This window comes from Nesoenas mayeri (genome assembly GCF_963082525.1).
Source record: "Nesoenas mayeri genome assembly, chromosome: 15".
In the NCBI taxonomy this organism is placed as follows: Eukaryota; Metazoa; Chordata; class Aves; order Columbiformes; family Columbidae; genus Nesoenas; species Nesoenas mayeri.
In genome coordinates, this window is record NC_137559.1 from 4,737,557 (window position 1) to 4,763,538 (window position 25,982).

At 63.5% G+C, this 25,982-nt stretch overlaps 1 protein-coding gene across 1 annotated transcript; it reads left to right on the plus strand.

The window, feature by feature from the left end:
- Nucleotides 1-1,106: 1,106 nt before the first annotated feature.
- On the plus strand, nt 1,107-25,560 carry MYO15A (myosin XVA; the record flags this gene model as incomplete). Its single annotated transcript, XM_080353950.1, has 62 exons — nt 1,107-4,400; nt 5,303-5,385; nt 5,604-5,667; nt 5,775-5,884; nt 6,124-6,198; nt 6,411-6,501; nt 6,963-7,066; nt 7,553-7,616; nt 7,699-7,812; nt 7,963-8,124; nt 8,578-8,691; nt 8,800-8,858; nt 9,260-9,383; nt 9,459-9,554; nt 9,645-9,776; nt 10,447-10,572; nt 10,754-10,831; nt 11,269-11,423; nt 11,508-11,553; nt 11,688-11,812; nt 12,063-12,180; nt 12,268-12,443; nt 12,514-12,598; nt 12,877-12,930; nt 13,103-13,184; nt 13,257-13,387; nt 14,091-14,186; nt 14,278-14,513; nt 15,256-15,434; nt 15,523-15,595; nt 15,761-15,952; nt 16,088-16,182; nt 16,315-16,403; nt 16,486-16,612; nt 16,778-16,839; nt 16,960-17,023; nt 17,104-17,242; nt 17,653-17,743; nt 17,847-17,943; nt 18,182-18,303; nt 18,415-18,474; nt 18,609-18,684; nt 19,366-19,481; nt 19,565-19,683; nt 19,763-19,904; nt 20,161-20,272; nt 20,447-20,521; nt 20,937-21,142; nt 21,215-21,348; nt 21,428-21,494; nt 21,645-21,717; nt 21,963-22,036; nt 22,113-22,195; nt 22,331-22,461; nt 22,572-22,666; nt 23,054-23,131; nt 23,373-23,469; nt 23,555-23,715; nt 23,804-23,937; nt 24,024-24,157; nt 24,971-25,104; nt 25,228-25,560. Exons 1-62 carry the CDS (start codon nt 1,134-1,136, stop codon nt 25,558-25,560), a joined length of 10,131 nt encoding a protein of 3,376 aa, XP_080210076.1. The 5' UTR covers nt 1,107-1,133.
- Between the last annotated feature and the right edge of the window lie 422 nt (nt 25,561-25,982).

Consider the following 25,982-nt stretch of genomic DNA (forward strand, 5'->3'; position numbering starts at 1 on the left):
CCACACACACACCATGCCTGGCATGGTGTGGGGGCACCCCTGGGGCTCCTCTCTGCTTGCCAGCGGCACTGCGGAATTTGATCTCTGGTGCTGGTTCCTCTGCCGCGGTGCCGCCCTGGCCGGGCTCCTGGTGCCTCGGGCTCTGCAAATTCTCTCGTCTTTCTTGGCGCCGTGGTTTGGCTTTGCCATGTCAAACAGGTCCATGCGCTTCATCCTCCCTCGTGCTAGCCGGAGGAAGACAGTGATTCCCCAAGGAGCTCTGAGGTGTGGGGAGGTGACAGGGTCTGGTTTTGGGGAGGTGTCGGTGCTCTGTGCTGTCCTGCTGGGGGAATGCTCCCTACAGCGGGGCCCAGCGCTCCCCCGCACCCGCCGCGGGGGCCCTTCCCCGCTCCTTCGGAAAACTCTCAGGGCTGAAGCAGCGCATCCCTTACATTATTCATGGTGCGAGCCCCGGCGGTTGGGTTACAGCCGGAGCCCAGCGCCAGCCCCGCGCCGCTGAGCGCACGGGGAGGCAGGAGGCAGCTCCCGCCAGGCTGCACCGCGACTGCCGTCCCCGCGCCATGCCAGATGGGGGGCTGCCAGCGGCCAAGGGAGCCACGCACGTGCCTCACCGAAACCAGGTGCAGGTAAATCTCCCGCCGGGGCAGGCTGCGGGGTCGGGAGCTGGACGTTGTGCCGGGAGCTGCCTCGTGCCGGCGCGGGGCATCGTCTCCCAGGGTCCTGCTGGGGTTGGAGCATGAGCATCCATCACTGCCGGGATGGCTGGCAAGAAGGGGGAGCCCAAAAAGGATGCGGAGGGCAAAGGGAAGGAGGGCAAAGGGAAAGGGAAGGATGGGAAGAAGGGCAAGAAGGAGGCGCCCAGCGAGTCAGAGGAGACCTCGGACACAGAGCTGCTGAAGGCGGAGGAGGGCGAGGAGACCGAGGTGGTGGAGGAGGAGAAGGATGAGGAGGAGGTGGCTGCGGAAGAGCCCAAGAAGGGGAAGGGGAAAGGGAAGGAGAAGAAGGGGGCGCTCAAGGGGGTGGTGGCGAAGAAGCCAGGCCGGGGGAAAAAGGTTCAGCCGGAGACGGAGGAGGAGGGCGAGAGCGATGTCGCACCGACCAAGAAGAACCTGAAAGGCACCTCCAAGTTGGTGATGGGGCTGGCGGCCGACAACGCCAAGAAGAAGAAAGGGGCCAAGGGCACGGAGGCCAAGGGCCAGCCCAAAGCACCCACGGAACCCGCCTTGGCCGAGGAAGAGGAGGCGGTGGCAGCACCAAAGGCCCGAGCGAAGCGGAGCCTCCGCAGCACCTCCAAACTCTTCTTGGGCTTCAAGAAGTTGGGGCTGCGTCGGCCTAAGAAGGGGCAGTTCAAGAACACGTCCCGCTTCTTCTGGGGGCTGCAGAAGCACAGCACCAAGAGGAAGAAGAAGAAGAAGAACAAGGCGGTGCTCAAGTCCACCTCCAACTTCATGGTTCGCTTCAAGCGCGTGGGCAAGAAGAGAAAGGAGGCGGCCAGCAGCTCCTCACCGGCAAAGCCGTCGTTCCTGCTGCTGCGGAGGGGCGGGCAGGCGGCCGAGGACGGCGCGTCGCTCTTCCGCCGCCGCCCGGAAAGGAAATTCAAGCCGCGGGCGCAGGTGCTGAGCAAGGCGGCCGCCGCCACGGGCTGGCTGGCCAGGAAGGTGCTGTCCCGGCGCGGAAGGCTGGCGGGGGGCGGCCGGGCGGCCGACACGGCTTGGCTCTCCCGTATCGGCGCCAAGAAGCTGCCATTCCCCGCAGAAGACGAGATCCTCAGGCACCGGGCCAACATGAAGCGGATCGGTGGTGGCGGCGGCGGCTTCTCGGCCCCTGGCACTGCGCTGCACGGGCAGGACCGGCACGGCAGCATCGTGCGGCGCCCATCCCGGCGGCACTCCCAGCGTCTGCCGGCAGAACCACCGGTGCCGCGCTATGGGTGGGCCGAGGAGGATGGAGCCTACAGCCGCCGGCGTGGCTATGCCAGGGAGGAAGATGGAGCCTACGGCTCCCGCCGCGGCTATGCCAAGGAGGAGGATGGAGCTTATGGACCCCAGCATGGCCGCACAGAGGAAGCTGGAGCCTACGGCCCCTGGCACGGTTACGCAGAGGAGGAGGATGGAGCCTACAGCCCCCAGCACAGTTATGCCGAGGAGGAGGAAGGCTACATCCAACCCCCAGCCTACCCGGCGGGGTACATCTTCGAGGACACGGTGCCGACCCCCTACGCTGATTACCCTGACTACGAGACAGAGGAGTACGGCTTCTACGGGGGGTTTTGGGACGAGGGTGACAATTCAGGGCACCCCTACGGCTACACAGAGCTCGAGGACGAGGGACCATTTGGGGACAGGTCCCCCCACACCCTCTATGATCCTTATGGCAGCGACCCAGAGTATGGCGAGGAGGGGGTGGGGCCCTTTGGCTATGGGGGAGACCCCTATGAGGACTTCAGGGAGCCCCTTGCCAGGGGGTACCATGGAGGTGAATACCCCGAGCATCGCATCCAGTACAGCGAGGCGGGGTGGGCGCCGCACGCCCAGTCCTCCTGCAACCCCTATGCCCTGGGCCTGGAGGAGATCGCCGAGGCCGAGGAGCCCGAGGAGTGGGAGGAAGAGGAGGAGGAGGACGGGGAGTACCCCTTCTCCATCCTCAGCGCCTCCTCCCTCCGGGGCATGCGGGAGACACTCTCCTCCAAGCTCTCCCTCAATAGGAAATTCAGGCTTTTCCCCAGGCCCCAGGTTAAGATTTTTGGCAGGGACCGCCTGGACGTCCCCCTCCTGCCGTCCCCACACCTGCCCACTGCCCGTGATGAGGATGACTACGATGAGTACGAGCCGCCATCCCTGGTACCCTCTCGTCCCGTGGCATCCCCGGGGCGCCGGGTTTCGGCAGCACGGGCATGCGGGAGCCCTTTGGGGCAATTCCTCCAGCGCTCCCTCTCGCAGCCCCCCAGCCACCCCCCTCGGGGTGCAGGGGCATTTCGGGAGCCTCGCACTCCACAACCCTCCTACAGACGCTCCAGCCGCAGGCTGGCGGGGATGGAGAACACTGGTTTGGGGGGCCGAGACCCCCCACCACGAGCATCTCTGGCCAGGGACCCTTCCGCAGCGGTGGGGCCCTGGGGGCAGCCCCCTCCCCGAGAGTCAGGGGCTGTGCGGCGCCTGTCACTCCGTAACCCCTTCGCCAACCCCGGGCGCTCCCCATCACCCCCAGGCCGGCAGCCCCCCGGCAGCGTGCGGGGTGAGGGGCCGCACTCCCCGCCCCCGCTCAGGTCCAGCCTCCGGAGGTTCAGCCCTGAGCCCCCCACTCCACCGCCGGCCGCTCCCCGCTCTCCAGGACCGGGGGGGAGGCGTTTGGGGGTGCCCACGGCGGGGTCAGGGAGACCCCCGACCCCAAGGCCGTCGCGGCGGGGCAGCCCCCCCGGGCTGCCGCTCCCCCAGGCCTGGCCCCGGCTTCCCGAGCCCCCCACGAAGGCGGTGAAGCCGCTGCAGAGAAGCCCCTTCCTGGCAGCGACCCCCCGCCCCGGCAGCCGCCGCCTCAGCGCCCCCGGCCCCTCCTGGGACGAGGAGCTGCCCCCCTGGCAGGGCGCTGCGCGGGGTCTCGCCGGGGTGCCCCCCCCACCCAGCCCCGCTCCCAGCACCCCCAAATCTTTCATCCAGCGCATCGGGCAGCCCCTTGCCGGGATGGCCCCCCGCTCCCCCCCGGCGAGACCGTCCCCAGCCCAAGCGGGGGGCCGCAGTCCCTCCCCGGCGCAGTCCCTGGCGTCACTGCTCGTGGGGAGCATGAACTCCGCCAAAGCCCCTTCGTCCTCACCGCCCACCCGCCGTCCCTCCTCCCGCTCGCTCTCCTCGCCCCGGCCCCCATCCCGGCGAGACGGCAGCACCCGCAGGTCACCGAGCCCACCGGGGGGGCACCGGGGCTGGGCTGACGCCGCCCGCCCCATCCTCTCCTCCTCCTCACGCCGTGAGCGCAGCCCCTCACCGCAGCGTCGTGTCGCTTTCCCGTCCCCCCGCGGCCGCCCCCCCGGCTCCCCGGTCACCCCCCGCCACGGAACCCGAGCGCCGGTGCCGCCGGAGCCCGTCGATGGCGACGGGGCGGCCGGGGAGGAGGGTGGGGGCCGCTACGCGGTGGTGACGCCGCAGGTGCAAAGGTTGGGCTCCTTCCGACGGGCGTCCCGCATGTACAAGCAGCACTGGTCCGCGCAGCACGTCGTGCGGGTGCGGGAGATGCCCGACGTCTGGACGGCCGAGCAGGGACCCCCCCGGCAGCCCAGCCGGCGCTGGGCGAGCCAGCGGGGAGCCGACATCGGCCGGTACCTGAGCCAGCGCTCGGCGGGGGGTGGCTGGAAGGACAGGCACCCCTGGGCAGACAGGTACCTGGCCTCCAAGCAGCCCTGGCGCAGCAAGGTAATGGTGATGGGGGGCTCATAGTGGGTGTCAGAGCTGGGGGGTGAGGTGGCAGCTGGGGGGACAGGGTGGCATGTAGATGCGGCTGCTGGTTCACTGGGGCACAAAGCCAGCGGTGCCAGGGGGGTTGCAGCACCCAGGGTGGGGGGCAAGTGGCTACGGGGGCATGGGGGGATGGTGGGGATCCTGCTGTGGGGAGCAGATTGGAAAGGGGGGTGGTCATCACCTGTTGTGTGTGTCCCCCCCCTTGCACGGCCCCCTTGGGGACACTTGACTCTTGCGTATGGAAATGATGAGACCTGATCTGTAGCTGGGACGGGCACAGGTGACACGGTGACCTGGCGGGTGTCTGCTTTCCTGCCCGCCGCCTGGCCGGCTGCCAGCATGGGCTGCGGCATGACATCCTTCTCGTGCCACCCGCCTTGTGTCACCCTCCTCATGTCACCTCTGAGTGTGGCTATGGGGAGCAGCTCCTGGCCCCACAGCTCAGCCCCCACCTCAGCCCCTTCCATCTCTCCCCCGGGAGATGTCACCGTGTATGGGGGTCTCTGTCACCCATCCTTACAGCTGCCGTGGCAGTTTGGGTGAAATGTGGGGTGTTGTGATGGGGTGGGCACAGCTGCCTCTGCCTATTCTAACCTGCCCATGGCAAGTGACACCAGTCCTGTTCCTGGGACAGTCCCCAAAGATGCCTTGGTGGCCCCATGTCCCTGTTTCCACACTGCTGCTCTCCCCTGATATGTCACACTTGTGCTGAGGCACGTGTTTGGGGGCTGTGGGACACTTGTTCGAGGTCCCTGCCAGTGCTGGCTGTGGGGTCTGGTTTGGGGTCACAGATGGTGGTTTGGGGACACCGGAGGGGGCCAGTGTGGCCCAGTGGTGATGGGGGGTGCTTGGTACAGATGCAGTCACTGTGCAGCCTGCCCATCGTGCGGTACCAGGAGCCACAGGAGGAGGACGGGCTGGAGGACATGACACAGCTGGAGTGAGTGTCCCTGTCCCCTTTGTCACTCGCCATGACCCAGCATCATGGGGGCCAATGCTACAACCCCACTCTGTGCATCCCACAGCCCCCACTGCTCCCCATCCTATCCCAACACGGGGTCTGCTCCAGTCTCCCTGGTGTGCTGGGGACGTGCTTGGGGACAGCAGACACCTCTTGTCCTCCTGCCACCCCTTAACGCAGCCTCTGCTCCATGCCAGGGACCTCCAGGAGGCCGCAGTGCTGAGCAACATCCGCACACGGTTTGAGCGCCAGCTCATCTACGTAAGCTTAGGGGTGTACAGTGTTTCCCAAGGCCGACATGCTTGGAGTTTTGTTGGGGGGTCATTGCTCTCCAGACACTCACAGCCCCAAATTTCTCTGTCCTCCAGACCTACATCGGCAGCATCCTGGTGTCGGTGAACCCGTACCGGCTCCTCAACATCTATGGGACAGAGCAGGTGCTGCAGTACGAGGGCAGAGCACTGGGCGAGAACCCCCCGTGAGTACCAGGGTGTCCCCAAAAACCCTGTGGGGACAGGGACACCCCACATGCTGTCACCCTCTCTTGGGTCCTGCGGCAGCCCCTGCGCTGGGTGGTCCTGGGGCTACCAGGACTCTTGGTCTCAGGGTGCTGGGCCACTGTGTCTGTGCATGGGGACACTCAGGGTGCAGCGGGGGGTCCCCATGCTGGGGGGACATGGCACTGCACCCCCTCATTTCTGCTTCCAACTCCCCCAGGCACCTCTTTGCCATCGCGAACGTCGCCTACTCCAAAGTGATGGATGCCAAACACAACCAGTGTATCGTCATCAGGTGGGACACAGCTGTCCCCCACACAATACCTGCCCTGGGATGGTCCCTAATTAGCACTGCCCTAATAGCCAGTTGCAGAATGCTGCTGATAGCCTGGCCTGGCCCCATGGGTGCTCTGGGTTTGGGGTGCTGGGTGTGTTTGCTGTGGATGCACCTCCTGTCCCCTGCTCAGCTGGTGACAGCCCCGGCCGTGTCCCCTCTCTGCGTTTCAGTGGGGAGAGCGGCTCAGGGAAGACCGAGGCCACCAAGCTGATCCTGCGCTACCTGGCAGCCATCAGCCAGAAACGCAGCACTGCCCCGCAGGTAGGGCGCTGCCTTGGAGATGTCCCTGTGTCCCTGTCCCCTGTCCCACCTCCCTGCGCTCTCCTCCACCCCCTGCTCACGTCTCTGCCGCTCTCTCCTTGTCCCTGCGCTTCCATTCGGATCACGACAGATAGAGGTACCAGGGAGGGGGGGACACATGGGCTGGGATGGTTCAGCATCGTGGTGGCATCTCTGCTATGTCACCCCAGCTGCAGGGGGACAGTAGGGACAGGAAGATGGAGCCTGGTGCATGTACGTGCCAGGGTTCTTGCACTGTTCAGCACCCTTTTGCAACCTGGCCATGGTGCACACCTGGAATTTGGGCACCCATGGGTGTCTGCATGGGGCAGGAGGTGGCAGGGATGGGAGGGTGACAAGGAGGGTCACGGCACCATGGGGACAGCCTGTGGCATGTTGGGGTGCCCAGGCTGACCCCACAGTTCCCTCTGTGACTGCGGCAGATCCTGGAGGCGACCCCCTTGCTGGAATCCTTCGGCAATGCCAAAACCGTGAGGAATGACAATTCCAGCAGGTTTGGGAAATTTGTGGAAATCTTTCTGGAGGAGTAAGTAATGCTGAGCAACACTCGCGTGTGGCTGACCCCCACCCCTGTGTGTCCCCCTGCCCTGGGGGTGCCCAACCTGGCTCCCAGCCCCGCTGCTGGGCTGTCCCTCAGCCCTGGGTGGACACATACATGGGGACACTTTTAGGGACAAGCCTTGGTGAGGGAAAGGTGATGTCTCCTGGAGACAGACAATGTTGGGATGCCGTCCCCTGGGCTGGTACCCTGACTGTTCCTGGTACCCATTCCTGTCACCATGGCTTGTCCTCACTGATCCCAATGTGGGGTGCCCCATGTCACCCTGGCGTGTGGCAGCTCCAGCCCTTGCTTGAGAGCCAGCACCTCCCCCTGCCCACCCGTCCCTAGTAGGGGGCACCTGGGGACTTGTAGGGACCCTCCCCGTGTTCCAAGGGCAGTGGTGGGCATGGGGGGGCACAGCCCCTGCTCGCACCAAGGTTGCCAGCCGGGTGCCCGCTCTCGCCCCCGCAGCGGTTTGATCTGCGGTGCCATAACCTCGCAGTACCTACTGGAGAAATCCCGCGTGGTCTTCCAGGTGGGTGGCGAGGGAGTCCCCACCTCTGCCCCTCCCTGCCCCCCCTGCTGCCCCCACCCCAGCTTGGTCCTCTTCTTCCCAGGCCAAAAGCGAGCGCAACTACCACATCTTCTACGAGATGCTGGCAGGGCTGCCCGCGCAGCAGCGGCAGCGGTACTGCCTGCAGGGCGCCGAGACCTACTACTACCTGAACCAGGTAGCGTCTCCCCCTCCTCCAGACCCCCCCACTTTATGGCGTACTGCCCAAGTGTACTGCTGGCAGGTCCCTGAGTCCTGGATGGGGAGGGTGCTCAGGGCAGTGTGTCCCCCCAAACCCTGAGTGCTGCACCCCGGGGGGCTGTGCCAGGGGGGGAACTGTGAGATCCCTGGCAAGGATGACGCAGAGGATTTCCGTCGGTTACTCAACACCATGGAGGTGCTGAGCTTCAGCGTGGAGGAGCAGAACAGCATCTTCCGCATCCTCTCCTCTGTCCTCCACCTGGGCAACGTCTACTTCGAAAAATACGAGGTACCCAAAGCAGAGCTGAGCCATGCTCCTTGGGTCCCATTTAGGATTAGAGAAACACCAGACTTTCTCCAGAGTAAGGTGTTTCTCTAGTATCTTACTCTGTAAAAGCTGGAGTGGGACTTTTGAGAAGGGCACGTAGCAATAGGATGAGGAGTGATGGCTTTGAACTGAAAGAGGGGAGGTTTAGATTAGATATAAGGATGAAATTCTTCCCCATGAGGGTGGTGAGAGCCTGGCCCAGGTTGCCCAGAGCAGTGGTGGATGAACCATCCCTGGAGACATCCCAGGCCAGGCTGGACGGGGCTCTGAGCAACCTGAGCTGGTGAAGATGTCTCTGCTCATGGCAGGGGAGGCACTGGGGGAGCTGGGAAGGTCCCTTCAACCCAAACTATTCTATGGTTCTGTGTGGCAAGGGGGGGCCACCCCATCCCACTCTCTCACCGTGTCCCCCAGACTGACTGCCAGGAGGTGGCCACAGTGGTGAGTGCCACAGAGATCCGGACCGTGGCCGAGCTGCTGCAGGTGTCCCCCGAGGGGCTGCAGAAAGCCATCACCTTCAAGGTGACGGTGAGTAGGGGGGGGCGCAGGTAGGGAGGAGTGTCCCTGATCCCTGGGGACCGTGGCTGGTGTTGCCAAAACTCCATCACACTGTTGGTTTTGTGCATCCCCAACCAGGAAACACTGCGGGAGAAGATTTTTACCCCTCTGACAGTCGAAAGTGCTGTGGATGCCAGGTAGATGGAGGGGGGGCTGTAGTGGTGAGGGTGTCTGGGCCCTGGGGACAGGGTGGGAAATGAGATGTTGGGCTGGGGAAAGGGATGGTTGGGTCACAAGGAAGAGATTCTTCCCTGTAAGGGTGGTGAGAGCCTGGCCCAGGTTGGCCAGAGAGGTGGTGGATGAACCATCCCTGGAGACATCCCAGGCCAGGCTGGACGGGGCTCTGAGCAACCTGAGCTGGTGAAGATGTCCCTGCTCATGGCAGGGGTGGCACTGGGGGAGCTGGGAAGGTCCCTTCAACCCAAACTGTTAAATGATTCTATGTCATGACATGCCATGGCATACCATACCATGCTGTGCCATGCCATGCCGTGCCGTACCGGAGCTTCAGCGCTCTGCTCATCTCGCCCCTTCCCAGGGATGCCATTGCCAAGACTCTCTACTCCTTGCTCTTCGCCTGGCTCACCGACCGCATCAACAAGCTGGTGTACCCACGGCAGGAGGCCCTCTCCATCGCCATCCTGGACATCTACGGCTTCGAGGTGAGCAGGATCCATCCTGGCTCCATCCCCCCGGGGCTGCAGGGTCTCAGTCGTTGCAGCCTCTTTTTCTCGCAGGACCTCAACTTCAACAGCTTTGAGCAACTGTGCATCAACTACGCCAACGAGTACCTGCAGTTCTTCTTCAACAAGATCGTCTTCCAGGAGGAGCAGGTGGGCCGGGGAGCAGTGCTGGGCTCTGCCTTGTGCCCAGCATCGCTGTGGGGCTGGGGATGTGGGGCTGAGAAAGTGCCGGCCCTGCAGGAGGAATATCTGCGGGAGCAGATTGAGTGGAAGGAGATCCCCTTTAGCGACAACCAGCCCTGCATCGACCTCATCTCCCAGAAGCCCTACGGCATCCTGCGGATCCTCGACGACCAAAGCTGCTTCCCCCAGGTGAGGGGCTGCCCGAGGACGGCAGCACCAGGTGGTCACAGTCCCTGGGGTGACACTGTGGTCCTGGGCTGTCTTGGATAAGCTGGGATGTTCCCCCAGCTTCCTCTGGGCTGGACAAGCCCTGGGAGGTCCCAGGTAAGTGCCACTGGAGCAGCTTTCCCCAGAGGAATTGCTTTTGTGAGAGTTACTGAAAGACCCTTCTCAGCTGGCCCATAAAAGTAAGAATCACAGAATTATTTTGGTTGGAAGAGACCTCCAGGATCATAGGGTTCAACCATTAGCCCACCCCTGGCACTGCCCCATGTCCCTGAGAACCTCATCTCCATCTCTGTCCAACCCTCCAGGGATGGTGACTCCAGCACTGCCCTGGGCAGCCTGTTCCAATGCCCAACAGCTCTTTGAGGAAGAAATTGTTCCCAAGATCCAACCTCAACCTCCCCTGGCGCAACTTGAGGCCATTTCCTCTCATCCTATCACTTCTCTCGTCCTATCACAGAAGGGTGGTTGCACCCTCTCTGCCGATTGGGAAACTGAGGCACAGAGCAGCAGATGCCCATGGCCACATGGCTGCTCAGTGGCAAAGCTGACAGCAGGGTCTGGGTGGTTGTCCAGTGGTCCCTGGGGCTGCTGAGCTGTCCAAGCTGTGTCTCACACCTCTGTCTGTCCCCAGGCCACTGACCACACGTTCCTCCAGAAGTGTCACTACCACCACGGGACCAACCCTCTGTACACTAAGCCGAAGATGCCACTGCCTGAGTTCACCATCAAGCACTATGCAGGGAAGGTGACCTACCAGGTGTGCAGGGGTGGGATGCCCAGTTGGGGTTTGGAGGATTGAAGAGAAGGTTTATGTGGTTGATCCTGCTCCAGGGGGTGATGGTCAACCCAGGGGCTCTGGCTGGGACCCCCCCATCCCAGCATGGATCTCCTTCCCCCTGCCACTGGGCTCTTCCCTGTGAATTTTTGCTTTTTACCAGGTTCACAAGTTTTTGGATAAAAACTATGACCAGGTCCGTCAGGATGTGCTGGACCTGTTCATCAGCAGTAGGACCAAGGTAGGGCCCTGCCCAGGTCTGGCTCTGCGGTGCTGAGGGGATGTCAGACGCAGACATCCCCCTTCCATACACACCGCTCTTCACCTCTTCAAGTGTGTGTCCCCATGGCCAGTGAGCCCCAGGGGACCAGGAGCAGAGGGTTCTTCCAGCCCCACCTGTGCCACTTCCCATGGGTTCCTCTGGGCTTTGACCCCTCCGGCAATGGCACAAATGGGCATGTGGGTTGTTCTTGTGCTTCCCCATCTCCACCCCCATCTCCATCTCTATCCCCATCTCCATTCCCATCATTTCCAGCCCCCTCTAGGGAACCCAGCTGCAAATATGGGATCTGACTCAGGGCTGGGCAAAAAGGCAGTGGCTGGGCTACGAAGAGGAGCCAGGAGAGCTGCGCCATCCTGGCCACCTTCCTCCTCCCTAACCTGTCCCCTCTCCCCAAGGTGGTGGCCAACCTCTTCTTCGGCCATGCCCAGGTGATGGCCCGGCAGAGGAGCCTGGTCAGGAGGAGCAGCACCAGGACGCGGCGGTACAAGGCTCCCACCGTGGCTGCCCGGTTCCAGCAGTCGCTCCTGGACCTGGTGGAAAAGATAGAGAGGTCAGGGCAGGCAGCCAGGCCATGAGGTAGCCCGGCTGGCTTTGTCCCTTGTCCCCAGTGGCCAACAAGGTCTCTCCAACACAGGTGCAACCCCTTCTTCGTGCGCTGCCTCAAACCCAACAACAAGAAGGTGAGAACCACCTGGGGCTCTCCTGCCCGCAGCGCTGCTGGTGCTGCCTGCACATGGTGCTGGAGTGTGGGGGGTGCATGTTGGGCAGGGGGGTGCCTGTGCGGCCACCAAGGCTTGTCCCCGTGTCCCACCAGGAGCCGGGGCTGTTCGAGGCTGACGTGGTGAGCAGCCAGCTGCGGTATGCGGGGATCCTGGAGACCATCCGCATTCGCAAGGAGGGCTTCCCCATCCGCATCCCCTTCCTCGTCTTCATTGACAGGTGCCTTCCGGGCTGTGGGTCCCAAAGACGGGACACCACAAAGCTTGTGGGTGTTCTAGGGGGCAGAATTTGGCCTGAGGATCCCCCACAATGGGAGCTCCCCTCTTCAGTGCACAGCACTGGGAGAAGCTGCTTTCCTGGGCAGGGTGCTCAGCACTGTGGGGAGGATCCGTGCCAGTGTCCTGGGGGGGGTCTGTGCCAGTGTCCTGGGAGGGGTCCCACATGGTGACGGTGTTGTGGGCTCACCCAGGTACCGCTGCCTTGTCGACATGTGGTCCAACGTCATCCCCAATGGGAACAACTGCGTGGAGATGCTGAGGAACCTCTGCCCCGTCAGCCCCAGCATGTACTACGTCGGCGTCACCAAGGTATGGTCCTGGGCAGGGGATCAGCTCCAGGGGTCCCAGGAGATGGCAGTTGAGATGGGGGGCTCACGGCATCACACCCCCTCCCAGCTCTTCCTAAAGGAGCAGCTGTACCAGGTGCTGGAGAGCAAGCGAGCCCGTGCCCACCACCTGGCTGCACTCACACTTCAGCGCTACGCTCGCACCTTCTTCATCATGAGACGATTCCGCTCCCTCCGCCGAAAGATCATCCTCCTGCAGAGCCGGGCGCGGGGCTACCTGGCCAGGTGGGGGCCCCAGGAGGGGAGGCGGGTGGGTGCTGCCAGGTGGCAGAGGGTGACGGGTGCCCTCCTGCAGGCAGCGGTACCGGCGTATGCGGCGCACGCTCATCAAGTTCAGGTCGCTGGTGCACATCTACGTGAACCGCCGGCGGTATCTCAAGGTGAGGTGGAGGCTGGTACATCATGGGGGGTCCTGGACACCCCTTCCCACCCTCCCAAGCACTCAGTGGTGGGTCTGGAGGGGAAACAGCAGCACCCCCAGACCACGAGCTCCCCTAGACCCCATCCACACCACTGCCTCAATGCCCTGTGGGGCATGAGCTGTGCGTCTTTGGGGTGAAAGTGTGGTGATGCTGGGGGGGCACCCCAGGGAATGTCCCACTGCCTGTGGGTTTCTCCCCATATCAGTGGGGACTCAGGGTGGCTGCTCTGCTTGCAGAAGAAAGAGGATGCTCGCCGGCGGGCAGAGGAGGAGAGGGAGAGGATGAAGCAGGTACTGGGGTTTGCGGTGCTGGGGGGAACACACACACGTGATGCACATGCAACCCGTGTGTCCGTGCCCTCGTCCTTGCTGTTTGCTCTCTGTGCTGCTGGCTGGGGCACCCATGGGTGCTGGGGTGGGTGACACTGTGGTGAGTGGCTGCATCCCTGTGTCGTGGCGGCAGGAGCTGACGAGGAGGGAGGTGGTGGACGTCACCCACCTGGAGATCCCGGCGGAGCTGATGGGGTTGCTGGAGGCTGCCGCAGGTGAGTGGGATCCCACACCAGCCCCCCATCCCCATCGCCACGGCTATGCCATAGTTGCCCACTGTGCCGCAGCCTCCCGGGAGGTGAACGCTGGCTGCGTGGTCCTGGTGCCACCGCCACCGCTGCAGCCCGACCCCCAGCTCACCCTCCCACTCGACATCAACGACTACCCCATGGCCAAGTACGTGCGGGGCCACTTCCAGGTAAGGTGGGTGCCGTGGCCCGGCAGCGGGGAGCCTGTCCCGGCGGGCAGCCGGCTTTTGGGGAGTCCTCGGCACCCTGGTCGTGGCTGAGCGGTTTAGGTTCAGGGTCCCCGCGGCAGCTCTGCCTGGCGGCTCCCCGCACCGTCCCACTGGGGTCTGCCCGGCTTCGGCCCCGGGGGTGCCGCGGGGTCCGACAGGGGCCAGCTCCGGCATGGCCGCGGTGCTGTGGGGAGCCAGCCAGGGCCTTCTTCCCTCCCCGTGGGTTCCTGTCGTCTCCAGAAGCCGGGGGGACCCCGCTGAGGTTATCGGAGAGAGACCCGCCGAGCCCTCCTGGACGCCCGACGCGGGGCGGATCTGGAAACACTGGGGCGGGAGACCAGGTCGCTTTGCTGCCGGGACCCCAGCCCCATCCCCGGTTACTTTGTTCCCTTCCTCCTCCTTGCCCCCTGTTTTTGCCACGTATTTCCCCAAATGACAGCGCTGGGGCTGGGTCCTGCTCTCAGCCTCACGGAGGTGTCGGCATCTCCGGTGCTGCCAGCACAGCCTGAGCCCGTCCCTGTCCCCATCCTGCCCCCCAGCCCCTTCACAGCCCCACAGTCCCCACCCAGCATCAACCCCACGCTCAGCGCTGTTGGACCAGCCCCCCCATGGCCTGGGGCTGTCCCCAGTGCCCGGGTAGCCACGGGTGCGGGTGTCACTGCAGGAGCCGGCATTTGGGATGCTGACGGCCCCGCTGGCAGCCCCGCTCACCCGGCTGGATGAGGAGCTGTGCCACGAGGCGCTCAGCATCTTCCAGCTGGTAGGTGGGACAATGCGGGACCTGCCACCATGGTCCCCTGCCGGTTCTCTGCACGGGGCTGGAGGAAAGGACCTTGCTGTCCCCATGGCAGATCCTGCGTTTCATGGGGGACCCGAGGCTGGGCGGCTCACAGGAGACCCTCTTTGGCAACTACATCGTGCAGAAGGGGCTGTCGGCGCCGGGGCTGCGGGACGAGCTCCTGGCACAAGCCGCCAACCAGGTCTGGCGGAACACCAACGTCAACAACGAGGAGCGGGGCTGGCTGCTGCTGGCCGCCTGCCTCAGCGCCTTCCCCCCCTCCACCGCCTTCGACAAGTACCTGCTCAAGTGAGTCACGGCTGGGGATGGGAACAGGGATCCGGTTGGCTGGGACCCTTGGGAGAAGCCTGGCACATGTCTGGGGACATTCTTATGGGGAGCGGCTGAGGGACCTGGGGGGTTCAGCTGGAGAACAGGAGCTGAGGGGAGACCTTCTGATCTCTGAACTGCCTGAAAGGAGCTTGGAGCCAGGGGGGTCGAGCTCTGCTCCCCAGGAACAAGCGCCAGGAGCAGAGGAAATGGCCTCAAGTTGCACCAGGAGAGGTTGAGGTTGGATCTGGGAACAATTTCTTCCCCAAAGGGCTGTGGGGCATTGGAACAGGCTGCCCAGGGCAGTGGTGGAGTCACCATCCCTGAGGGGTTGAACAGACAGTGATGGTTCTCAGGGACATGGGACAGTGCCAGGGGTGGGGGACAGTTGGACTTGAAGAACTTGGGGTCTATTCCTACCAAAGTGATTCTATGATTCTATTGCTGGGTCCCTCCAGGGTCACCAGGGCCAGCCTGGCACATGTACCCAGGGCTTATGCCCAGGTCCCTCCAGGGATAGAATTATAGAATCATGTTAATAGAATCATTTTGGTTGGAAAAGACCTCTAGGATCATCAAGTCCAGCAGTTAACCTAACACTGGCACTAACCCATGTCCTGAGAAACCTCATTTAAGATGCTCTTAGTCCCTCTGTGGTCCCTGGCACACATACCGAGGGATGCTGCCTGGGTTCCTCCTGCAGCATCTCCCTTCCCCACAGGTTTGTCTCTGATTACGCCTTTGCTGGCTACAAGCCGGTGTGCCAGCGCAAGCTGATGCATGCCATGGCACGGTCACAGCTGGGTGCCGCGGCCGCCCGCACCTTCCCCCCGTCACTGCTGGAGTGGACAGCGAACCGGCAGCAAGCCAGCATGGCGCTGGACCTGCACTGCTTCAATGGTATGGGGCTGGGGAGGGTCAGTCCCTTGGCCACCCTGTCACTGTTACATGCAGGATGGTGACCTGCTCACCGCCCATCCCTCCCCAGGTGACCAGTTCTCCTGCCCCGTCCACTCCTGGAGCACAGGCGAGGACCTGGCAGGGGATGTCCTGAAGCACAGGTATGCACCAGCTTGGCACCCACCCACCCAGGCACAGCATCACCCCAGGGACATTTTGGGTGACTCTGAGAGCTGGGATGTCCAGCTCACGGGTAGGGTGTCCCCACAGAGCTGGGGCGCTGCTGGCAGCCCATGCTTGTCCCCAGCGTGTCCCACTCTTGGCAGGGGGCTGGCTAAGGGCTGGCGTGGCTGGTCCGTGGCCATGAAGACGGGTGCCCAGTGGGCCGAGCTGGCCGGTCACGACTACGTCCTGGACCTCGTCTCTGACCTCGAGCTGCTCCGGGGCTTTCCCAAGCAGAAGTCCTGCTTCCTTGTCGCATGGGAGGGGACCGAGAGCCGCAGCGGGGACAGCCGGGCGTAGGTAGCTGGGCAGGGATGTGTCCCCTGCCGTGGGGCTGCTGGGGGAAATACTGGCAGAGGTGTGGGTTGGGGTCCTGGCTGGGGGCCTGGCACCCAGGAGGTGCAGGATGAGCACATTCTCCTTCTCTGCAGGGTGCTGGGACACGGCTTGGATTTGGATGAAGTGCCTCCTCCCCCAGCTGTGAAAGCCCCCACACTGCCATCCACAGAGACGTACTTCACTCATGGTAGGACATCATGCCCCCTGGCCCCCCAGAGCTTCTGGGGGGCTGTGCCAGTGAACCCTGACATGATGGTGAACCCTGCCATGCTGGTGACATCCTGCTGCCACTCACTCATCCCTCCTCATCCTCCAGCAGACGGGGACTTTGGGGAGCCACGCGGCCAGAAGGGTCTGGATCGGTACCTGGACAGCCTCTTTGACCCTGTGCTCTCCTATGGCAATGGGGTGAGAGGGTTGTCCCCGAGGCAGCCCCGCATTTTGGGGGTGCAGGTGTCTTGGCTTCCATCTGCTGACACATGTGCTCCAGGAGCTGGAGAAGCCGGTTGCCGTCACGCAGAGAATGAAGGGAGGAGGCGGCGCAGGAGGAGGGGATAATGGTGGCGATGCTGAGCAGACCGGACACCCCAAGCCCACAGAATCACATCAGCCGAGGGGTGAGCGCCCCAATTGTTCTTGCATCCTGACCCAGCTCCCTGCCTCCGTTTCCCCACCTGATCTCTGGTCCCTTGTGTGGGGGACACCCCTGCACCCAGTGCCCCACAGCCCCAGGATAGGGCTGCAGGACACACTGGCTGAGCTCTACCCCTTTACCATCGCAGATGCAGAGCCAGCCCCGTCCCCGCAGCACCAGGCAGATGCCAAACAGCCACCTGGTTCCCCGGTCAGTGGGACAGACTGAGGGGGTGGAATTGAGCTCTGTGGGGCAGCTCTCCTGAGCTGCTGCCCAGGGATGGGGCGGCTGGTGGGATGCCACGTGCTCATGGCATGATGTCCCTTGCAGGGCAGAGCAGCAGAGGGGACGCCAGCCCACGCCCCCCAGCCACGACCCTACGTGCAGAAAGCTGGTAAGGGGTCCCGTTGTGATGGGGCAGCAATGGGGAGGATGATGCCCGGCCCCCTGTGAGCCGTGTACTTGGCCCCACAGCACCCGTGGGCCGGCGGTGGCCAGGGGAGCTGGTGCAGAATTCCCGGCTGAACTCGGAGCACTTCCCACGGCCCACGCACGACATCCGCAACATCATCCGGCAGTGCCAGCTGGCCCCACGTGGCTCCCAGCCCCCCAGGTACCCCCTGGCCCCCACCAAGCTGTGGGCTTCTCCTGCCTGTGGGGATTTGTGCCGGCCATGATGCTGGCGTGGAGGTGATGCTGGGATGCAGGTGATGCTGGGATGCAGGTGATGCCAGGATGCAGGTGATGCTGGAATGCAGGCGATACTGCGGTGCAGGTGATGCTGGGGTGCAGGTGATGCTGGGGTACAGGTGATGCTGGAGATGCAGGTGGTGCCAGGGTGCAGGTGATGCTGGGTATAGGTGATGCTGGGGGTGAAAGCGATGCTGGGCTGCAGGTGATTCTGGGCTGCAGGTGATGCCATGTGCAGGCAATGCTGGGGTGCAGGTGGTTCTGGGGATGCAGGTGGTTCTTGGGGTGCAGGTGATGCCAGGATACAAGCAATGTGGGGTGCTGTCTCTGCAGCAAGCTCTTTGGGAAGAAGCTGGACCCCCATGAGGAAGCCATGCAGATCCTGAAGGAGCAGCTCTCAGCAGCCCGAGTGCCGGCAGCTGCGGTAGGGATGTGGCCACCCCCATGTCCCTTGTGCCCCCTCATGTCTGTCATGCTGAGCTGGAGGAGCTGCCAGCCCCGACTGCAGCCCCCTCTCTGCCTCACAGGGGCCCAAGGAGACGGTGGCCACGGTGAGGCCAGTCACCAGCAGCAGGTACCAGCTGCGAGCACCAACAGGACGTCCAGCGGCCACCCGGCCCCCAGGTATCGCAGGGCTGTGATGTGGCGGGGTCACGATGGAGTGGGGCACCTCGTTCTCCCCGCTGGCACCGGGTGAAGCCTGATGGCACGGGTTCAGCTCTACAGCATCCTCATAGGATAACTGCTGTGCTGCTGTGCTTACTGCCCCACAGCTGGCCCCTGTGCCTGAGTTTCCCTGGTTGGAGAGGGAATCTTGGTTGTCCCCCCCAAAAGACATTCAGGGTTTTCTGTCCCTCCACAGTCTGTGTCTCACGGGAGCTCCCAGCCGAGGGGCAGCAGGTCCAGACCCAGCTGCACCGGAGCTGCAGCGAGGATTTCTACACCTACCACAATGTGCCCTGGAAAATATACATCCGCAAGGAGGTGGAGGGGCTGGGGGGGGCACTGGGGCCAGGCTGGTGTGAGGATAAAGGGGGCGTTTTGCCAAGCCTGAGGCCCTGCAGAGTAACACCACATGGGTCTCCCTCTTGGCAGGTTTTCTACCCCAAGGACAGCATCAACAACCCGCTGGTGCTTGACCTCATCTTCCGGCAGGTGAGGCGCACGTCTGGCCCCGAAGTCACCCAGGGGTCCCCTGGGAGCTGGGGTATCCCCTCACCTCGGCTGGGGGTGGGCTGTGCACATCTCTCCTCTGACATGGCCCCGCCGCTCCTCACCCCCCTCCCCAGATCTTCAACGACACACTCTCCAACACCTGCCTTCGGATCAGCCAGGAGGAGCGGCTCCGCTTGAAATCCCTCTTCGGTAACACATCCTGCTGGTCCAGGGCTGGGGGTCCCACCTGGGGGGTCCAAACCCGGGGGTTCACACCCAGCCACTCTGGTGCCGGTCCTCATGTCCTGATCATCTCCAAGTCACAACCAGCTCTCCTTAAAGTTGGGGTAATTTTGCCTTCAGATGCAATGAGTCCCTGGTGACTTAGTTCTCCACAAAGTCATGAGTTGTGTCAAGTCTCAGCCCAGCTTGCTGCCTCAGGGTGTCCCCTGGGGGTACACCTGTCTTGCCATCACAGTGCTGCCAGGCTGGGGAAGGGGATGAACGTAGAATCTTAGAATCATTTCAGTTGGAAAAGACCCTCAAGATCATCGAGTCCAATGGTTAACCCAGCCCTGGAACTGCCCCATGTCCTTGAGAACCTCATCTCTGCATCTGTTCAACCCCTCCAGGGATGGTGACTCCAGCACTGCCCTGGGCAGCCTGTTCCAATGCCCCACAGCCCTTTCTGGGAGGAAATTGTTCCCCAGATCCAACCTCAACCTCCCCTGGCACAACTTGAGGCTGTTTCCTCTGGTCCTGGTGCTTGTTCCTGGGGAGCAGAGCCCGACCCCCCCGGCTCCAACCTCCTTTCCTGCTCTCACCTTGAACCCCGTGTCCAGATCCTCCCCAGGGATGGGGGACCCTCACTGGGGGTATTTCTCCCCACAGCGGAAAACAAGCTGGACTCTTTCAGCCCCGTGGCCACTGAAAGCGTCAAGAGGGAGATCATTGCTGCGGCTCGGGACGACTGCGAGGTTTATTTCTCCCGTCTCTTCCCCGCCACGGTGAGGTTCCAACCATGGGGGGTGTGTGTTGCGGGGGTCACCACGGGCCGTGCCCCCAGCTGAGGCATCGTCCTTGCCCACAGGGCAGTGTGGGGACGGGCGTGCAGATCCTGGCCGTGTCCCATGCTGGTGTCAAGCTGCTGCGACTGGTGAAGGGCACCAACGTCCCCGGGGAGCAGCTGCGGGTGCTGCGGGCGTACAGGTGGGGGCGAGAAGCCCAAAGGGGTCAAGGTGGGGGCTGTGGGTGCCGGATGTTTCAGCCTCCTCTTGTCCTGCCTCAGCTACGCCGACGTGCTGTTCGTCACCACCCCGTCCAGGAACATGCTGGAGTTCAACCTGCGCAGTGAGAAGCTGATCCTCTTCTCCCCCAAAGCCCCCCAGGTCAAAGCCATGGTCGACCACTTCATCACAGAGCTCAGGAAGGTGGGGGGTGCCCCAGGGGGGCTGATGACGTGTTCTGGGGGCCAGAATCCACCTGTGCGCCCACATTTGAGGGGCTGGGGTGGGCAGCAGAGGGCACCCTGCAAATGGGACCATGCCTAGGGCTATGGGGTGGCACCCCAGGGTGGTTCTGTGGCTGTGGGTGCTTGAAGCCCCTGTGCTGGGTGGGATGTAGACGTGCGTGGGGGCACGTGGGTGTGCACGCGTGCCTGGGCTGTGCCAGCCCCCCTGTGCCCAGGACTCCCAGTACGTGGTGGCCGTGAGGAACTACAGCCCGGAGGATGGGGACAAGCTCAGCTTCCACAAAGGGGACATCATCCATTTGCAGCCACTGGAGCACCCTGAGAGAGGTGAGTGGCCCCCATGGCCCCCCATGGCCCCTAGCTTTGCCGCTCTGCCATGTGCCAAACACCCTTGACACGGGGCACAGGGATAGCAGGACTGATGGCCTCAGTGGCCCCGAAGATGACTGTGCCCTGGCCTCATGACACCCCATGTCCCTGCGATGCCCTGTGTCACCACAGACCACTACTACGGCTGCGTGGTCCGCAAGAAGGTGATGTACCTGGAGGAGCTGAAGACAGGCACTCAGGATTTTGGTGGGTGACTCGGCGGTGCCATGCTGTCCCCCTGCACGTCCCCGGTGTGTGTACAGCTGCCCTGAGCCATGTCCCCTCCTGGGGCTGTGGCACGGGGCAGGACCCTGCCTCTGTCACCCACCCGCAGCATCATTTGGGCTCTTTTCGGCACCAACCTGATGCAGGGGGCTGCTCCCCTGCGGTTTCTACCCCAAGTGGTACCAGATGCTGCCCCATGTCCCTGCCAGCAATGGGCTTTGTGGCCTCTGGTCCTCAAGCAATGCCAAACTGCAGCTGTTTCCACCTAAAACTGCAGTGTGATCCCCTGGAAAGGGCTTGGGGTGCAGGGGGCAGGAGGGAGCGAGCAGAGGCTTTTCTGGGGGGTCACCCTCGGGGCTGCCAACCCAGGGCCATCCCCACTGTCTCCTCGGCACAGGGTGGAAGTTCGGGGCCATACATGGCAGGTCAGGACTCTTTCCTGCTGAGTATGTCCAGCCCGTCGCAGCCCCCGACTTCGTCCATTTGCCAGCGGAGAGGAAAGAGGAGCCCAGGGACAAGCAGGGCAAGGTGGCAGCTTCAGCCGCCGTGGCCGTGGCTGTGGCATCCACCACTGTGGCCCAGGAGCTGGATCGGAAAACCGAGGTGGGTGCTGGTCCTGGGGACATCGCTGGTGCGGTGGTGGCTGTGCCCAGCACCCCCTAACTCGCTCCACAGGTGTGTCCCCCCAGCACCACCATCATGGAGGGTCTGGAGGGAGATGGTGGTGAGCAGCTTGGGGACAACGTGGGGACATGCCCCATGCTGGCCTTTGCCCAGCGGTATTTCCGTGCAGCACGGCACGGGACCATGTGAGTGCCCCAGTGGTGGGATGGGGACACCCCATGGTGGGGACACCCGTGCCCACCTGCTCCTTTGTCCCTCTCCCAGGGACTCTGGTGGGACCAAGGCCAAGAGAGATGTGCCTGATGTGCTGGAGGTGCTGATGTTCACCAAGGTGAGGGGAAGCAGAGTGTATTGAGGTGTTCCTGCTGTCACCCGTGGGTCCCTCCGAGATCCTGGCATGCTCAGCAGCTCCCCAAATGCCACCCCAACCCCTATCCCACCCCTCTGTCTGTCCCTGGGGGCTGACACTCTGCCTCCTCAGACTCCCATCCAGGAGTCGCTCATTGAATTTGTGGATGGTGGCACCAGCAAACTGGCCACCGAGGCTTTCCAAGGTACGTGGGGGACACAAGCGCCCCATCCTCCTGCCCCATGGCCACCGCCAGCCCCATCCTCAGAGGAGGGTGGGACAGGACCAGGATGGGCAGATGGGGTGGCCTGGGGGGACTGTAGCTCCTCCAGCCCCTCTGCCCCCTGTGTTATGGCTTGGGAGCCCCGGATGTTGCCCCCACCCAGGGGAGTGTGTCCCCAGGGAGGGGACAGAGTGAGCTGTGTCACTGCATGGCTTTGTCCTCCCCAGCTGTGATGAAGTTCATGGGTGACCACCCTCTGCGGGGGCAGACGGAGCTGGACGCCGTCTGCACCATCCTCAAGGTAAATCCCCCACTGGGGTGACAAGTCCTGGGGGTGTCCTGTTGGCAGCCAGGTGACAGCCCTGCCTGTTCCCCAGCTGTGCGCAGAGCACGAGGTCCTGAGGGATGAGGTGTACTGCCAGATCATCAAGCAGGTCACCAATAACACCAGTTCCAAGCCGTGAGTCCCTGCACCCTGGGGACCCCCATCCTCGCAGGGGGGTTTTGCTGCTCCCCAGGGTGGTGGATGCCGTGGCAGCTGCTGGGGACACCTTCACCCTGCCCAGAGGGCTCAGCCTGTCTCTTCCAACCCCAGGGACAGCTGCCAGAAGGGCTGGAGGTTGCTCTACATCCTCGCCGCCTACTACAAGTGCTCCGAGGTGCTCCGGCCCTTCCTACTGGCTTTCCTCCAGAATGCCAGCAGCCGCCCGGAGCTGCCGTACCAGGGTAGGAGCTGGACATGCCCCGGAGTGCTGGGGAAGGACACCCAGGAGTGTCACAGGGCTCTGGAGATGTGGCTCAGCCCTGTCCTTCACCCTGGTCCCTGTCCCCACCAGGTATCGCCAAAGCCTGTGAGCAAAACCTGTGGAAAACCCTGCAGTTTGGCGGCCGCAGCCTCTTCCCCAGCAGCATGGAGCTCAAGGCCATGGTGGTGAGACTGGGTGCCCGTGGGATGTGGGTCGGGGCTGATGCCAACTTGAGATCCCACCCAAGGGTTCACGGTCCCCCCATGGACTTGGGATCACCGCAGATACTGCCCTGGGGCTGAGCTGATGGCCCCGTGCTGGTGCAGGGAGCCCAGTCCTTTGTGTAGCTGCTCTCCAGGGCACTTTTGGGGTGCCTTGAGTTCTCAGGGGTCCCCAGCTATGTGCACATGGGGTGGGGGGCACGACGACTCACCCTGGTAGGGTGGGCAAGATACAGGATGATCCCCATGGGAAGATCCCTGCGGGGTAGCTTGGGAATTGAGGTGTCCTTTGGGGTCTTGCTGTGTGAAGGGCTCCCCTGCACCCCAGTGTGTGTCAAACCCCCCACGCAGGCTGGACGCAGCGCCAAGCGCCAGCTCTTCCTTCTGCCCGGCGGCATCGAGAGGCATCTCAAGATCAAAACATGCTCGGTGAGTTGGAGCGGGCAAGTGGCTCGGTGACCCCCCAGTTGTGGTGACCCCCCAGTTGTGGGCACCCCAAGCATGCAGATGTTGTGGGGGCTGCACCCCTCAGCTGTCCCCAAGCTGGGGGACTTGGTTCTCTGGGAAAGGGAGATTCCTTCCCTGGGGAGCTGCATGGGGTGGCCTGTTGGTGGCCGTGAGCATGGCAGGGTGAGGTGACAGTGTCCCAGTCGCCTCTCCCTGTGCCCAGGTGGCTCTGGACGTGATCGAGGAGCTGTGCTGTGAGATGGGGCTGCAGCACCCAGAGGCTTTCGACGAGTACATCCTCTTTGTGGTGACTGACAGAGGTGAGGGGCTGGCAGTGACAGGATGGCGGTGCCCCTGGTGGGTGCCACGTGTGGTGGCCACACTCAGGCTCCCGGGGTGGCACAGGACAGAGCGTGCGGCCGCTGACCCGCCGGGAATACGTCCTGGACGTGGCTGCCGAGACAGAGCTCCGGGACACCAGCTACACCTTCTGGTGCCGCCGTGTGGTCTGGAGCCAACCCCTCAAGTTCGACAACGAGCTCTACGTCACCGTCCACTACAACCAGGTCAGGCCACCCCTGGGGCCACCTCCCTGTCCCCTCCACTCATCCCCTGTCCCCGAGCTGTGTCCCTGTGCTCTGTCCCCCTCCCCAGGTGCTCCCTGACTACCTGAAGGGACTGTTCACTGTCCTGCCGCCCGCCAGGCCGGGAGAGCAGCACTTCCCGCACGTGGCCAAGCTGGCCGCCCTCCAGCATCGAGCCAAGGACCGTCACCACGTCCCCACCATGTATAGCCCGGGGCAGGGGGTCTGGGGGGGTACACATGTGTGGTACCCACTGGTCGATGCTGGACTTGACCTCTGTGTCCCCGCAGGCGGGAGGTGCAGGACTATGTCCCCCCACAGCTCTTCCACCTGCTGAAGGCTCAGTCCTGGCTGCACATGGTGACCCCACACGTGCAGCAAGTGCAGGCGCTCAGTGCCCACCAGGCACGGGCGCAGTTCCTGGGTGAGTGGGGACCGCATGGAGACCATGAGGTGCTGGTAATGGGGGGGTGCTAACAGGGATGTAATGCTAACGAGGGTACAATGCTAATGAGGTTGCAGTGCTGCTGGGGATGTGATGCTGATTGTGTTCTCCTAACGAGAGTATGATGCTAATGAGGATGCAATGCTAATGATGATGCAATGCTGCTAGAGATGCAATGGAATGTAATGCTAACGAGGGCACAATGCTAATGAGGTTGCATTGTTGCTGGAGATGGGATGCTGATTGTGTCCTCCTAACAAGAGTACAATGCTAATGAGGATGCAATGCTAATGACGATGCAATGCTGCTGGAGATGCAATACTAATTGTGTCCTCTTAACGAGGGCACAATGCTAATGAGGATGCAATGCCAATGAGGGTGCAATGTTGCTGGGGACATGATGCTGCTGGGGATGCCATTTTGATGAGATGCTGGTGGCTCCTCCATGGGGTCTGGGACAGACAGACAGACATTGGCCGTGTGTGGGGCCTGGGGTGCTGTGGGGCCAGCAGGATGCTGCATGTGGGGGGCAGGACCACAGTGACAGCACAGGTCACCTGTCCCCAGGCCACCTGCTTTCCCAGCAGGCTGCAATGGGTCCCTTGGCTGCTCCTGGGTCCTGCTCCTGGATCCTGCTCCTGGTCCAGAGCCTAAAGTGGTGCAAGGCCCTGGGAGCCAACCCAGCTCCTGGGCGCATGGGGCTGGCTGGGACCCTTGGCAGAGCCCCCGAGGTGCCAGCCCAGGTGGGAGGGGGTGGCAGCGGGTGCTGAGTCCCTGTCCTCTGCCCTGCAGGGCTGCTGAGCGCCTACCCCATGTTCGGCTCATCCTTTTTCTACATCCAGAGCTGTAGCAACAATGCCATCATCTCGCCCTGCATCCTGGCCGTCAACCAGAACGGCCTCAACTTCCTCAGCAAGGAAACCCATGTAGGCGGGGGGCGTAGGGGGAACAGGGAACCCCTGCTCTTAGCCCCCGCTCCCCCGCCGGTCCTCGGTCCCCTCGGTGGGGTTGCCGGGGCGCATGAGCCACTCCCCTGCCCGCCCCCCCAGGAGCCCATGGCCAAGTTCTCGCTGAAGGAGATCCAGTCAACGCGGACGCGGCGGCCGGCGGCCGGTTCCAGCTCCCCCTACGTGGAGATCACAGTAGGAGAGCTCCTGGCCCAGGGTATCACCCAGCTGCAGCTGGAGCAGGTGGGAGACGCTCGGGGGGTGTCCGGGGGGGACCCTGGTGGGTGTCCCACGCTGGTGGCACGGCCACCCACGGCATGTCCCCCTCGGCAGGGCCTGGAGCTGTGCCGCGTGGTGGCCGCGCACATGGAGATGCTGTTGGGTGCCCGGGAGAAGAGGCTGACGCTGCCGCCCAGCGAGATCACCCTGCTCTGAGCCCCCCGGCCCCGCCGCGGGGGACACGGGGCGCAGCGACCCCGGGTGTCCCCAGCCCGGCTGGTGGCCGCTGTCCCTGCCGCGCTGCTGGCGCCTCGCTGTCGTTCTCGGGGTTTACACACGCTCGTCAGCCCGGCCCGACCCGGTGTCCGTGGTTTTGTGCTGCGCTCGTTGCTGGGGGGATGTTGCTGCACCTCCGTGCCTCAGTTTCCCCGTGTCCCCGTGCATCAGCCTCCTCCAGCCCCGTTCATCACCTTCCCCCGGTCCCCGTGCCCGTCCCCCCGCCAGCAGCCCGGGGGGTTCCCGCTGCCGGGGTGCGGGAACGCGGCGCCCGCGGGTGACCCCCGGCCTGTTGTGCCGCTCCTCCCGCCCGCCAGGGGGCGGCCGCGCCCCCCGCCGCGGCGCCCGCAGGCACCTCGTCG